Below are 15,781 nucleotides of genomic sequence, written 5' to 3' on the forward strand. Positions count from 1 at the left end.
ATGTGACTACACAGGACTTCAGAAAAATCCCCAGGCAAAATGACTTGAGACTGTTATGCACAGAACATTTTTTTATTAACAGATCAGAGTAGGAAAGTCCACTGCTGGGCACCTGAAAGAGAAGACAAATTAACATTAACAATATTTATTATTTGACTTTTAGTTCTACATGATGATGATATAGAAATTATCAGTTTATTACAGCTGATGTGACTTGTATATATTTTCAACCACATGGAAAAGACCCTTAGGTGCTAACTATTTAATATGACTTTACTAGAATCCTATGCAAATCAAATAACTTAGGTATTGAGGTTGGAGCTTCTTTATTCGCAATAAAGCACTGTCTTCCAACTGTAGCTTTAGAACATGTTATGTCTCCTAATATAAGAACATTAATGTGACAAAAGAAAGCAAGTCTACCTTGAATGAAGAGGAAAGCTAGTATTTAAGGCAGAACACAATCAAGTCATAGTCTCTGCTGTTAATGTTGATGCTAAACTTATGTAAAAATGCACTTCAATCCAGCTCCACCTATGTTAATATTACGTGTCTATACAAAGGAATTTTAAGCAAAGGCTTAAAGGCACTCCTTTCAGCTTTGTTAAGCACTCAGCTGCATTGGGCCTCCCAACACAAACACTGCTCAAGGTGAGACAATGCTGGGAAATATTTAGTAAATCTCCCTAATGTAGACAAAGGGGCAGAGGAGAATAATCATACCCTCACAGGTACGTAACATTGAAATGAACATTCACCTTCAGGCATACAACCCTTTAGAAGACATTTGCTTACGTAGGCATTAGCTCAGATGAACACTATTCCTTATTAAGCTAGGGAGCTAGTTTTCACTACATTACTAGCAGACAATTCTCTGCCCCCGCACAAAGTTTTGTAATGAATGAGAAAATTGAATAGTCTTTCCAAAGAGTTAATCATTGTTCATATATTTAGAGAATGTGTAAACAACTTCAGTAGATAGTAGTAAAGTAACTGGGATTTTCTGCAGGAAAGAAAATACAGGGGAATGGAAACAAAGGGGAGAAAGTATTTACAAAAGCTGCAGACCAATGAAAGGGGTCTATAGGAGTTTTTAAAAATGCTTCGCTGGTACCTGCAGCCCAAATATAACATGGCAAGGGCATAAGAACAAGGAAGTGTGATTAAAAGGAAATGGAAGTGACACAGCAGTTTGTATTGACCTGTAGTACTAGTATAGAATGGACTGAAACCGAACCCAGCTAGTGACAAGGAATGCTATTGAGGTGGAACACCAATCAAAATCATGACAAGCACCATTTCACTGAACTCAAGCCATCTGTATATATGAGCACAGAGGCAGCTTAACCACATTCAGGGGAAGAAAGGAAAAAGTAGGGCTTAAACTTCCTTCCCACACAAAGCTCCTGGAAGCTTAGGCCACAATGATGTTCCATCATGCTGAGTAAACTTAAAAGCAAAGCTCATTGATGGAAGGAGTGCAGACTGCATACTGATATAGGCTATAGAGCAGTGGTTCTCAAACTTTTGTACTGATGACACCCCCCCCCCATTTCACACAGCAAGCCTCTGAGTGCGACCCCCCCCCTTATAAATTAAACACTTTTTTATATATTTAACAGCATTATAAATGCTGGACGCAAAGCAGGGTTTAAGGTGGAGGTTGACAGCTCACGACCCCACATGTAATAACCTCGTGACCCCCTGAGGGGTCCCGATCCCCAGTTTGAGAACCCCTGCTATAGAGCAATGTGTGGTCTTAAAGCTGTTGGGATACAGTTGAAAAAAAACAGCAATTTATTTAGACAAGAGGGAACTGCCATCCAGTTTGCGGACATCTAACAAAGGCAGTTTTGCTCAATTTTGAATGATTGAAGATTTATTTACTAATTTTAGAAGTGTTTTTTCATCACATTTGTTAAATTTCCAGGAATAATGTTAAAAGCACTGTGCTATTAACCACCCAGAAAGTTACCCCATCAGAACCAAATAAAAAAAATTCTGCAAAACTTAAGTGTGATCCCTAGACTAGCATAATACCAATATAATTTTATCCCAACCTCCAAGTCTTATTCAGAAGAGCTCCCAAAGATTTCAAAGAATGGTCTACTTCCCCTCTTCCCACCAGCCAATCATCTATTCCTGGGAATACTAATTGCTTACTTAGGAAATATTTAACATTTTAAACTGCCTATTTGCAATTAGCAGGTGGAGCGAGAAACCAGCACCATGTGACTAGCCAGCTACAGAACAAGCTCTTACAGCACTTCTGATCCATAGAACTTAAAGCACATAGACAACCAGCAAGTGGTAAGGCCAATTTCAGAGCTCATCACAAACCCCCTGTACTGCTATGAGCAGGTAGTTTCAGAGAAGGCAGCCCATTTTCCAACAGGGAGGAAAACACTCCCCATCTCCAGTCAACCCCAAGTGACTACTGGAAAGAACAAAAACCAAAAATCGGTTTGGATCAATTGAAACATTGTTTCAATTACTTTATTTGAATTGTTGACATTGAGAAGGTATCTTCACAGCCATAAAAATTCACCTTTAAAAAATTAAGGCCTTCTCTCCTCCTCTAAGGGCACAGAAAAGCATTTAGGTGTTCATAATCTCTAATGAGTAAGTAATCTGAAGGCTTGCTATTTTGTAATGTAGTATAGTAAAATTGGTGATGTTGAGCACTTGTTTAATCTAATTTAGGTGCTTGGGTTTTTAAAAAGGGCATGAATAGGGCTCCGTGTCTGTCACGGAAGTCAAGAATTCTGTGATTTTTTTCACACACCCCAATTTAGTCACGGATATTTACAGTATAAGTCATGGGTGGTGAATTTTTGTTTATTGCCCATGACCTGTCCATCACTTTTACTAAAAATACCCATAACTAGGGCCCTACCAAATTCAGCCATGAAAAACTCATCATGGACCATGAAATCTGGTCCCCCCCCCCTCAATGAAATTTGGTATGTTGTGTGTGTTTACCTTGTACTATACAGATTTCATGGGGGGAGACCTGTGTTTCTCAAATTGGGGGTCCTTCCAAAAGGAAGTTGTGGAGGGGGGGGTCACAAGGTTATTTTAGGGAGGTTGCGGTATTGCCACCCTTACTTCTGTGCTGCTTTCATTGCTGGGAGGCCAGAGAACAGCGGCTATTTGTCAGGCACCCAGCTCTGAAAGCAGCAACCCACCAGCAGCAGCACAGAAGTAAGGGTGGCAATGCCATACCATGCCACCCTTTACTTCTGTCCTGCTGCCTTCAGAGCTGGGCGGCTGGAGGGTGAGGGTTACTGACTAAAGGTCCAGCTCTGCAGTCAGCAGTATGGAAGTAAGGGTGGCAATACCATACCATGCCATCCTCACTTAAACACTGCTGCTGGTGGTGGCTCTGCCTTCAGAACTGGGCGCCTGGCCAGCAACCACCAAGCTTTGAAGGCAGCATCAGCGGTGCAGAAGTAAGGGTAACAGACAGCAACACCCCCCCTACAATAACCTTGTGACCTCCCCCACAATTCCTTTTTGGGTCAGGACCCCTACAATTAAGTCACTGTGAAATTTCAGATTTAAATAGCTGAAATCATGAAACTTACTATTTTTAAAATCCTCTGATGTGAAATTGACCAACATGGACCATGAACTTGGTTCCTAACTATATGACTAAATCGTAGCCTTACTAATAAATACTTTCTCGGCGTGGGAGTACATATTTCCTTTGTTCTTCTTTAAAGCAGTGCTTTGTGACCTCATATTGCTAAAATGGCCCAATAAGTCTTTGTATCCAGTCTATTCTGCTCTGTCAATGCAGCACAAAACTCTGATTGTAGCTCCAGTGCATCTCTGCAGCTACCATTCAGACTTTAGTCAGGCAACAGAAGAAAACTGATAAGACTAGCTACTATTCAGAACCCTGTGGGCAACAGGTAGCTAACAAGAACCAAGTCAGTTTCACTCTGCTGCGGCTTAGGAAAGCTACAAACAGCAAAAGAAATTACTGGAACTGAAGAATGTGCCAGAGGACAGAGAACTCTGAAAATGAAGGGAGGAATGTGCGTTGAAGTAGCAGAACCCTTCTTATGCTCACAGCAGGAAGGGCAGACCAAATGATGCAATCTTTTCTGCCCACAATTTTAAAATTCTGCATATTTTATTTGTCAAAATAATATAATCATGCCAGTTTCAATTATTTTAGTAATTTATTTCAAAATACTTGTCAGCAAGTATGTCTAACAATACAGACTAAAAAAAAAGATTCAGGAAATGTTTTTTTGACAAATAATATGCCTAGTAAGGAATCTATTTCCAGCACCCCTCACAAGCAGCACAAAAACTTCAGGGAGGGATTCGGGGTAACCGAGGAGCTGAGGGACAGGGAAGCAATTGCTGGGAAGGAGCCTGGGAGTGAACCTGGTGGGTTGTTGGGTGTGGATGGGAGAAGTAGGGAGCCTCCCCCATGCAGACCCTGGCTGACCTCTAGCCTCTCCCATTCAGTCAGGCACATCTGCCCCTGTCCCCATGGGGCCCTGGAACCTATATTCTGCAGAGGAACAAAAATCTGTGTGAGGACATGAGTTCTGCGTATGTGTAGTGGTCAGAATTCTCCCCAGAGCATAGGTATCAGACTGTCACTAAAGGCTGATATGAAAAAGGTCCCACGTACAGCCAAGTGGAAACACTTTTCCCATCCCACAAATTCTGAACAATTTCCCATTCCAAATGGGGACAAGTCAATCTCAAATTTTCACAAACCTCAAATCCAAGAAGATTCCAGTTTAGGTCAATTGAAAGTTTCAGTAACTTTGAATTTGTTTTTTAAATTTCAAAACAGTCATTTTGAACCAGAAGCCCAGAATTTTTCAATTCAGATGTCAATGAAATGTTTTGACAATTTTGAAATTTTTAAAAATCTGAGCTGAAAGCTTGTCAAAACAGATCCTTTCCCACTAAACAGTTCAGTTTTGCCAAACTGGCATGTTCCAACAAAAACATTGTCAAAGTTCCTGACTAGTACTAGTGCCAAGCACGGTCCATGAATAGCACCATTAGAAATCCCAACATACGTGGGTTAATAAAATGCATCGTAGCATTGTCCATGGAGCACATTGGTGGGCTGACCTTTTTCTTATCAGCCTCTAGACTAGGAATTTGGTAGTCCTCGAGCCCTCTGGCCATTTCAACAATCCATACTAACTTTTTGCTTTATGGTTTCTTTTTGCCTGTTTTTCTGAAATAGAGTATTAATTTGGCCAATATAGGGAACAGAGATGTCCTGTTAATACACACACTCAATTAAAAGTTTAGAAGTGCTTTTATAGTCCATACCGTCCCCTACCATTTCTGTAAGCACATCTGACTCTGCAAAGCTAAGAGCCAAATTCAAAGAGATCACTTGTATCTAGATTAGTGGTTACAAGAAGGAACCCTTGTGGCCAGATGAAGTTAACTGATGGCTAACAGCAAAAGTAAGGAGCTTTCTGGGAATGACTATTACTTTTGATCCTTTAATGCCAGTAAGGGCAGTCAATGTTTCCATTACAAATCCCAAGCATGGCTAAATATGTAAATTATTTGTTTAGCAAGTTAGTAGTAAGTTGGGGAAAAATACATAGCAACAATGAAGATCCAAACAATTTCTGTACATGTTTTTATAACCTTTGAGAAGATTTTAACATTAAAAAAGCTAATAAGATATTGGACAAACTAGTTCAATAAGGCTTCACACTCTAACAGTCTGATCCAAACAGATAATATACATCCACTACATACCCCACCCCCCCTTAAAATCAGGCAACTTTGCCTTCCATATCCACTGGACCACATCCTTTACTGCATATTTAATGTAAAATTAAGGAGGTGCTAATTTTAAGGTACATTTTCCCTGTGACATTAAGTGTCTTACCATTAGTTCATTCTCCTTATGAGCCTGTTAATCTGATCTTCCCTGTTGCCAGCATCTCCACCTTCCACAAAGTGGATAGTTTTCTTTTTCATTCCACCTCGAGGAGAAGATAACTTGAAGGGCCATAGAAAGTTGTTCACCACTTTGAAGTTCTTACCAACAGTATAGATCTCATGGACCACATCTTCCATGCAAATGATGCCATATTTCTCTGAAACCCAGGAAACAGTAATTATACAGGACTATCAGACTAAAACCCAAGGCCTGTGGCATGATTACCTACAAAACACTATCCACAATCCAAAAGTTGTCTCAAGTGTTATGTTCACTAGTAACCAATGCTATCTCAAGTTGTTTGCTTGAGATCAAGTCAATTCCACAAATCAGAATGCTCTGCTTTAATGTTTCAAAACAAGTGGTGTACTATTTTTCCCCTCAAGGCTGTTACTATTGCTAATTAGAAACAAATGGTTTGCTTCCCCCTTACATATAAAAAAAGACAGAAAAACACTACAGAAAGCTTGTTTATATAATAATACTAACCAGCAATGACCGGGAAAAGAAAACCATGATAATCTAATGGAATTTTGGTAAACACTGTTTCATAGTGGTCTTTTAAAAAAAACAAATTAAATCAACACTGATTACACAAACTGGAGTACTTGTGGCACCTTAGAGACTAACAAATTTATTAGAGCATAAGCTTTCGTGGACTACAGCCCACTTCTTCGGATGCCTATAGAGTGGAATATATATTGAGGATATATATATATATATATATATATATACACACACAAACTATATATACAGTGTGTATATCTCAGCAAACTATAAAAGTAGAACATATACTGCTATTTTTAGTGACCCAGGTAAATAATGGAAAAACAAACAAGAACAATTCAAATTGTGAATAGACAAACTATTTTGCCGTTAATTCCAGATGAATGGGGAGGGTGAGGTTTCACCAACATTCAGTAACGTGGAATGTGGAAATTAACTTCCTGCACCACAATGTTAAATTAATATCCCAAAATCTTAAAATCTGATTAGATATAAGATATTGATTACTGCATATTTACTTAGTAAAAGATTTCAAAACTGTTCAGAAATACCTGCCATTGTTTCAGTATTTCCACTCCTAGTGGTAATGATTTCTCGCTGATATTTTCAGTCTTAAAAGGCTCCTGCTTGACCTATCAGTTTTTCCATTAGAAATCAATGCAAATCAAGCTGAGAGACAAGGTTTATTGTTGAATACCCTAGTCAAATTATAAAAGTTAATTTACCTTACATTTTTGAAAGTTTTGATTTCTAATAGGAAAAGCTAATACTTTCATTCCTGCTTTGCATCAAGTTGCCAAGATAGTGATTTGTCATAGTAAAACCTATTTTTAGTGACAGATGTAGTGTTCAGAATTTAAGCTCATATTTTTAGCTAAATCAGATAATCTTAAACCAAAATCATTGCTAAAAAATTAAGTTGTATTTACCAAGACACCGCTGAATCAGAGAATTGTCAGTCAGAGCAATGCGCTGCCTGTTGATCTTGCCGTAACCACGCTTGTAGATCAGTTCATGCACAGATTTCAGATTGGGGTAACTGAAATATCGAAGTGAGATAGAAGTGATTGGGATTCTCATTCAATAATGCCAAAAAATGAAGTTCTATATTAAATTATTTGAGCTTAGTATGAGGACAATGCACATACCAACAGTGTTTCCTCTAATTTTTCCCACCCATGTGCGGAATGAGTTTTGGTATGTGCACCAATATGGAAGTGATGTGCCTCCATATTGGTGCATATATCAAAATTCATGTGGCAGGGTGGAACCAAGGGGGGTTTGGAGTGTGGAAGGGGCTCAGGGCTGGGACAGAGGGTTGGGGTGCAGTGGGGGGGGGGGGTGAGGCTCTAGGCTGGGGGGCTTGGGGTGCAGTGGGGCTACCTGGGGAGAGAGGACTCCCCCTCATCTCTCTCTCCCCACAGCAGCACCTCGACTGGGTGGGAGAGGTGCCTTTCCCCCAGCTGCAGCAGGTTCAGGGCCAGGCCGGGGAAGGTCCCGGTTGGGCTGGGTCAGGGCGCCTGTTTCACTGTTGTGGCAGGTCCGGGGCTGGGTGCCACAGCAGGTCCGGGGTTTGGGAAGAGATATCTCTCGCTGCCGCAGACTTGAGTGCCAGCGCGATGCTCAATAGGCAGCTGTGTGGCCACGCAGCTTAGAGGGAACTTAGCATGCCAAGGGTAACAACCCAGTGCAACAAAATGGATGCAAAACACTTCATGTTGCGCCAATGGGAATTCATAATGGAGAGTCAGACCAGGTCTTGTGTTTACTTTTTCTGCTTCTTATTTCAGTGTTGAGCAATACATCCTGTATTTTACTTTTCAAATTCACTTGCTAAAGTTAAATTGAAAACTTCACTTACCCCCATGCAATGTAGGGTTCAACAATCCGCAGCATGTTAATTGAAGCCTTGTTGAGTTTTACAAATGTGCCATTGAAAATCTGACGCAGGCGAAGGAGCTGCAATACCTTACGGACCTTCGGGCTAACTCCATTGATACTGCAAAGTGCAGAAGTGATATCCTTAGATTTACATTTGTCTGTAGTAATATTCAAATAATTTGATCTACATGGCTATGTGGCTTTGATTCAGTAATTAGCTATATGCTTACCAATGATTCAAAGTAACAATTGCAGTGAACTGTATTATGTTTTACCATCTCTATTTTATACTCTGGGCTGGTCCACACTAACCCCCCAGTTCGAACTAAGATAAGCAACTTCAGCTACATGAATAACGTAGCTGAAGTTGAAGTATCTTAGTTCGAACTACAAGGTACTTACCGCGGGTCCACATGCGGCAGGCAGGCTCCCCCGTCGACACCGCGTAATCCTCTCGCGGAGCAGGAGTACCGGTGTCGACGGCGAGCATTTGCGGGATCGATTTATGGCGTCTAGACAAGACGCGATAAATCAATCCCAGAAGATCGACTGCTTACCGCCGAACCTGTAGGTAAGTATAGACGTACCCTCTGAAACTTTCATTCAAACCAGATCTACTACTTTTAATCTAGAGTCTCTCTTCAACAAGCTTACAAGGGCTCAGTCTGACCTACTCGAGCAAAAGCAAAGCAGAAAGGTGATACTCTTGATTCACAATTCAGTGCCCCCACCAGAAAACAACCAGGGATATAGTTCAACTTCAATGAGAACTAGGTACACCCTTCTTTAAACAGCCTTTTTCCTGGATCACTAGTTGATTTCTCTCTCCTAGTACACCTTTAAACAAGCTGTTCGGAAGCATGTGGAGGGAGAGATTTCTATGGTGCCTCATTAATAATGGTCTGCAGACTTATTCATATTATCCAGTTTACGTTGTAAAAGTAACAAATACTAATTTTTGCAATGTTGCAGGTATATAATAGAAGAACAAGCATGGAAAACAATTTGAATTGATAGACAAACCTGCTCTTTTATCATCACTCCAAGATTAAATGTAAATGAGGATAATTCACTCTCCATGCACAGTTGCTAGTTTGCCTCTTTACAGGTCTGTCTCATCTTACACAGGGGTTCCGTTCCGCGGTTAGCGCATAAAGCAAAAACCGCGTATAGCCAAAACCCCATTGAGTTCAATGGCGGGCGCTTTCGCCCGCACCACAGGTATAGTATTAAAACTGTTGTTGGTTTTTTTTGTTTTGTTTTTGCCGACCATGTAAAGTTGAAATCGCGCACGTTAAATGCGCGTAAGATGCGACAGACTGACAATGTCAAAACATGGGCTTTGTTCCAAACATGTTGGTGGGTTTGTGGTTGGAACTAGACTAACTGAACGAGTCCTCTGCTAGTACTGTCAACCTACCTGGACCTACTAGTGGAAGGCTTTTATTACAAATGATATGAACTTTTAAGTACTCTATAGTGCTGCTCTATCAAATATGGTAAGGCCAAATTTCCCCCCCATATCTTAACAAAATTAATATATTTCCCATGAATTTTAATCCTAATCCAAAATGGTAAATATCTTACCCTCTGATCCTGATCACGAAGGCCAATTTTGGTTCAGCAGGTACATAGTAATTGCCAGCTTTGCGTGCCATTCGGGCCATACGAATCTCACGTCTATACATTTGCCTGTACTCCTTGTGATAGGCCTGAGCTCTTGCATAGATGAGTTTTCTTTGAGCTTTACGAAGCTGAAATTAGGGATAAAATGTCATCCAAAAGTACACTATGTTCATAAGTATATTAACCTACAACAGCTCAATAATATCATTCCAAGTGATCAATAAGCTTTACAAAATGTGTACAATAGATAATAACACCATCCTAACATATAAAAACAGAAAAAAATCAACCTCAGCTTTAAAGTACTGTAGCATCTCCTGTGCATACAACCATTATTTATTGCCACACTTTGGACATAGTTAAGACAAGCAGACCAGTTTGTTTCCCTCACCTGGTATTTAGAGTAGTATTAGTGACATTTTGGACAAAGTTTCTAAAGGCATTTAACAGCTATGTCATCGTGCCCCAATACGCAATTTCTTACTGAATAGGCTATCTTCCTGCCATATACCAACGAACATTAAACTCTGAACTTCAAATCCTAATACTGCATCTAAGATTATTCTCCCAAAAATTACTGTTCTTTCTGAAGGGTAGTGCATAGTAAAATACCCTGCAAAATGTCCATGATGAACAAAACAGCTGTCTATATATCAGATTTAAGATCTACTAAATTCTATCTCCATCTCTATATATTAGAATTACCTTCACTGTATAATTAAATACAAACAAGTAAGTTTATTAAAATATTTACCTTCTTTTGAACCACTAGCCTCTTCAGACGCTTGGCCTTTATATCAGCAAAAGCCTTTCGCTTTTTTAAAAGGCTTTCTGGAACAGATGGCACCTTCTTTCCTCTAAATTATAAAAAAAAAAAAAAAAAAAAAAAAGACTTGAGGGTCTATTTATAGATCATTTTCACATGACAAATAATGAAAGGTGTATCTGTAAATTTAGCTTCACTAAGAATTATTATAAGCAGCTTTGATATACATAAATCACACATGGAACCAAAAATGCAGGCCTTAGTGTCCTGAACAGTTTATAATTACATTCTGCCTCCCTGTATCTTCAATTGTTTAGGGTCTTACTCAAACCTGAACTCCTGTATAGTATTATAATATGTACTTATAGCCTCTTTCATCCACAGATAAGGAAACTTGCATTGCTGTAGCAGCTAAATAGCTAACTGCCTTTTATTGCTACTTCTAGGTATTTATAAAGCAATCACTTATCTGAATACTTACAAATGAAAAGCAACAAGCAATTTGAAAGACTATCATCCAACACCTTCCTTTTAGACACTATTTGGGAGTCTAAAAAGTTTTGTTCTTTCATTCTACTTAAAAACTATCACCCTAGCTTAAAATTGAGGCAAACTCTCTCAAACAATGGATCTTACATCTAGCTCTGAATTCAGTCAGTACAGGGACAGTCCAAGACTGACAAACAGCTGCAATGGTGGCTGGAGCGATCCCTGGCTATAGCTTGAATACCAATTAAATTTGATGATACTTCATTATGAAGGAAGTCTAAGGTCATTATCACTAAGGCTTGTAATTCAACTTCGTTAAGTTTTGTGGGAGTTTGTCTGAAAGACCGTCTAGGAAGTCACTTGTCCTGTTAGAATAACATCACAGTTTGTAATGCATCATTCATTTAGAGCTAAATAGTGCCCTTGGATACATGGGCACAACTCCCACTAACTTCATGCATACAAAGGCAGCATCTAGCCCTAAATAATGCTTCATACAGCACATTAACACAGCAAGAAAGGAGAGGAGTGACTGCTGTGTTACTGGGGGTCCTGCCTATGGGACACGGCCAGGGGAGACTGTGCACGCTGTTGGCGCATCCCATCATGATGGCTCCTGAACGCGACATCTCTCCCCCAGCAACCCCAGCCCCGCTCCCGAAGACCCTTCCTCCTCAAGCACAAGGACCCTACGCAGTCAGGCCGCCGCACCCAAGAGACTCCCCATCAAGTCCTGGCACACCAGGCGAGGAGAACCAACCCCCTGCCGCCCCAAGCCCAGGCCGCCCCGGCCACACACAGCTCTGGGCCGCCGGGGAGGGCCTGAGGTGGGTCGATACGAGCGGCAGCGGGGAGGCAGAGCCCCGGCGGTCGGGCTCGGGGAGCCAGCGGGGGGTAGAGGCTGCCACGCCGCCGATGGAAGCGGATTTTCCCGGGGAAGAAGTTGCACTTACTCTACGCCCGCCATGATCCCCACCGGAAAAGAGAGCGCGCGCATGCGCATCACACACTTAAAGAATCGGGTCCGGGAAGGGGCCAACGGCAAAAGCCCTGGGTTTTGCTGTCTAACGCGGTGCCTGAATACAATTTAGGAATAGGGAGGTGACTATAAGTGAGTGCCTGAGCTGTACGGTGGCTAAATTGAAGGGGCTCAGAGCTTGATGGGAATGTAGGAGCGCAAAGCGAAGGTTAGATGGCTCATTGAAACACACAGTAAGCTTTTACAGACCAGGAGGTAGAGGCTATAAACACTTTCCTCTTAAAACATTACTAAAGCCCCTCCAGCTTGGCTACAGCTTCAGCATGCTGAGTTGGGCGCAATCCACAGTCCCCACAGTGTTCAGGCCCAGAACACTTTTGTTATTACATTAAATAGTTCATTTCCATGGTGACTGATTCCCTTCAGCTCCAAGAGTTGTTTTATGAGGCTAAATCTGAGTATTAGTATTGACTTTAACGGGATCAGGCAGAGTTATTATTTATTTTTATTATTTGCCGAATATGGACAATGTGTTCTGTACACGACACATACATCAACACAGTTTAGGTCATGAAAGTGGTTAAAAATCTAAAAAAGTTGATACAGAAAGAAACTTGCTTATTATTGTTATAATCTAACAATGTTTTGTTTATTTGTAGCCCTAACTAGTTTTAATCATGCATTAAATGGATAATCTTGTTAATTTTATTTTGGGTCTCAGACCTAATGGTGACAAAAAGGGACTGGAAATTGGGCAAAGACCCAGTCTCGGAAACACTTATGCACGAGTTTAACTTCATTTGTGTGAATTGTCTCACGGACTTCAATGTGACTTTAAGTCTTTGCAGCATTAGGCCCCCAGTTTCTAAGGTTCCATTTCCATCTCTAAAGCCAGCTGATTCATGGTGCAATTTGAAAAGTCATTTAAGGCATCACTGCCATAAACAGATGAACTTCAATGGAGTTCAATCCACTTGACTAAAATAGTCTGTTCATCTAAGTATTTTTACAGATGTCCACTCACTGTGCTCTAGGGCCCCAATCCTGCAAATGCTTACATAGGGATGAAACTTTACTCCAGTTTTCTCATTGATTTCAGTGGAACTGCATATGGAGCAGAGTTACACACATGCAGAGCAGTCCTATTTAGGGTGACCAGATGTCCTGATTTTATAGGGACAGTCCCGATTTTGGGTTCTTTTTCTTATATAGGTTCCTATTACCCCCCACCCCCATCCCAATTTTTCACACTTGCTGTTTGGTCACCCTAGTCCTATTGAAAACAATGGAATTGTATGTGTAGTGAGGTACCATTCAGTGGGAGTAAGGGTTAAGCAGTTTGTCCCAGAATAATCAAGTGTTACTATCTATTATTTTAATTGATCTGTTTTGTTTGTTTTGCTAGATGTTAGCTACTTTTATTGTAAAATGTTGAATTAATAATAATACATTAGCATTTGAACAGCAGCTATGTTAGTATTATAGATGTAAAAACAAATGATAGTACTAATTTATATTAGTACAGCACCTTACATTCATGAATCTTATTAAAACTACAGTAAATAACAGGAGAATTAAAAATATATTCACAAGCAAATGTTCAATTAAATTGTTATATTAGAATAATTATCGTCCTATAGCTAGAATTTGACTAACAATAATATGCTGAACTTCTTTCTCTGTCGAACACTGCAAACTGGTTCGTACGTCAGCTTACACATCACCCTCAAACAGTGGGCTCGCCCGAGAAGCAATGTGGCTGGTGGTGACTACAAGTCCCAGCATACCAAGTTCCACCTTGGCCACGGCTCTAGGACGTGTTGGAAGGCTGTAGCCGTATTGCATGCTGGGACATGCAGTCTCTGAAAGTCGCCGGACTCAAGATGGCGCATTACACCCTGGGACCTGTAGGCTAAGGGGGCCGCTTTGCATTCTGGGACATGTAGTCCGTTCCAGTTTCCTCCTCTAGCTAGAAGATTTGGAGGACAGTCAGGACTCGCGTTTCTAACCCAACCGCGAGCTCCCTGCCGTGGAGAGATGCGTCCGGTGTCGCCTGACAGACAGTGGGACCGAAAGTCCCGCTGTGCGGCGGGGGGTGGGGGATGTGAGTGGCTGGGGCTTGGGCACGTATCGCTGTGCGAGGCGCCGCGTGTGTTTCAGGCAGCGGCGGAGAGCTGGCCGCGGGGAGGTAGTGGTGGCACCACTCGGGAGGGAGTTGTTGCTGGGTCTGGGCCTGCGAGGGCGGGGCCTGGCGTGCATGGGCGGATCCCACCGACTCCCCGTGACTGCGGTGGGGGCTGGGCCCGCTGTGGGAGGAGATGGGGTGGGGAGCGCACGGAGAGCGGCTGGCGGGGCACCAGGGGACCTGGCGGTGAGGAAGGGGTGGGGCTGTGCTGGCGGGTGGGCTGGCCGGTGGAGGCGGAAATGGGCTGGGGGAAGATCTGGGAATGCAGAGGGGCTGGGCTGGGGGAGGGCCTGGGAATGGGGTGGGGGAGGGGACCGGTTTCCCAGCCGTGGGTATATAGCGCGCGGAGCGTGGAGATGCTCCCTTCCAACCAGTGGCGGGGTGCAGAGCGCCGGAGGAGGGAGCTAGGCAGGGGTGAAGGAAAGGGAAACCCGGCGCTTCGTTCCCTGGCTGAGCGGTGGAGGTGGCCCCTCGCCCTGCGCTAGTGATAGCTTCTCCTCAGCCAGCGCTAGCGGCAGCGAGGGGGGAGCTAGCCCCGGCTGTCGGCGAACTTAGGGCGGCTCGATTGGGTGGCTGAACTTGCTGGCTGGCGTTCGGCGAGGGGCTGCCGCCCCGGGGGAAGGAGAGCTGGTAGCGCAGGATCCCTGTCCTCAGCCCTGTAGCCAGCGCTGCAGGCGCAGCGGCTCCCGAGCAGCCAGAGGAGGCAGCAAGCGCCGCGGTTCCCAGACAGTAGCAGCCCCAGGTGCCTGCAGGCAGTGCGGAGCTCAGGAGCCTGGGCAGTGCTTAGTGTTAGGGGTAGTCGCCTCCTTTCCTCCTCTGGCTGCCAAGGGAAGCTTTGCACGGCCCTTTGCTCTGTAGGCTGAGCGGACTGTGCCACGGTTGCTGGTGTCCCTTAAGTTCATTGGGCTCCGCGCGGATTTTCTCGGGGCGGGCGGAGGGGGGGCTGTTCTTTGCTCTCTGGGGAGGGGCTGCGGGACCCTTTGGAGCACAGCAGGCAGGCTCCCCTGTACCAGGGCACCGGAGACGCCCCTTCCCGCGGTAGGCAGCAGGGACTGTAGCTGAGCCCCGGGGGACAGCGCTGCAAGCATGAACATCCTGCTGGAGTTCTTCGTAGTCACTTTCAAAGTGCTCTGGGCGTTCGTGCTGGCTGCGGCCAAGTGGCTGGTGAGGCCCAAGGAGAAGAGTGTGGCGGGGCAGGTATGCCTCATCACTGGGGCAGGCAGCGGCCTGGGCCGCCTCTTCGCCCTGGAGTTTGCCCGGCGCCGAGCGCTGCTGGTGCTGTGGGACATCAACACCCAGAGCAATGAGGAGACGGCAGGCATGGTGCGCCACATCTACCGGGAGATCTCCGAGGAGGCGGCTGCCGCTGCCCACCAAGGTAACTGCGCTGCCCACCTCAGG

The 15,781-nt window shown here is 43.4% G+C and overlaps 2 protein-coding genes across 3 annotated transcripts in view; one reads left to right on the top strand and one right to left on the bottom strand.

Moving 5' to 3' along the window:
* Positions 1-56: 56 nt before the first annotated feature.
* On the bottom strand, positions 57-12,317 carry RPL7 (ribosomal protein L7). Its single transcript, XM_008165301.4, has 7 exons — positions 12,170-12,317; positions 10,716-10,818; positions 9,923-10,089; positions 8,316-8,453; positions 7,384-7,493; positions 5,894-6,104; positions 57-112 (listed from the first exon to the last, which is right to left on the bottom strand). Exons 1-6 carry the CDS (start codon positions 12,217-12,219, stop codon positions 5,896-5,898), a joined length of 777 nt encoding a protein of 258 aa, XP_008163523.1. The 5' UTR covers positions 12,220-12,317; the 3' UTR covers positions 57-112; positions 5,894-5,895.
* A 1,642-nt stretch (positions 12,318-13,959) lies between these two features.
* Positions 13,960-15,781, top strand: part of RDH10 (retinol dehydrogenase 10) — a 42,649-nt gene continuing 40,827 nt past the window's right edge. For both annotated transcript variants that reach the window (XM_005306793.5, XM_005306794.5), the window contains exon 1: positions 13,960-15,758. In XM_005306793.5, the coding sequence (XP_005306850.1) occupies positions 15,467-15,758 (292 nt within the window). In that variant the 5' untranslated portion in view covers positions 13,960-15,466. The remainder of the gene's footprint in view (positions 15,759-15,781) is intronic.

Source organism: Chrysemys picta, chromosome 2 (genome assembly GCF_011386835.1).
Source record: "Chrysemys picta bellii isolate R12L10 chromosome 2, ASM1138683v2, whole genome shotgun sequence".
In the NCBI taxonomy this organism is placed as follows: Eukaryota; Metazoa; Chordata; order Testudines; family Emydidae; genus Chrysemys; species Chrysemys picta.

Coding starts and splice junctions, on each gene's coding strand:
- RPL7 (XM_008165301.4), bottom strand. CDS start 12,219: ATGCGCATGCGCGCGCTCTCTTTTCCGGTGGGGATCATGGCGGGCGTA. Junction 10,819..12,169: donor GGGATCATGGCGGGCGTAGA/GTAAGTGCAACT, acceptor TTTATAATTTAG/AGGAAAGAAGGTGCCATCTG. Junction 10,090..10,715: donor GGCTAGTGGTTCAAAAGAAG/GTAAATATTTTA, acceptor CCCTAATTTCAG/CTTCGTAAAGCTCAAAGAAA.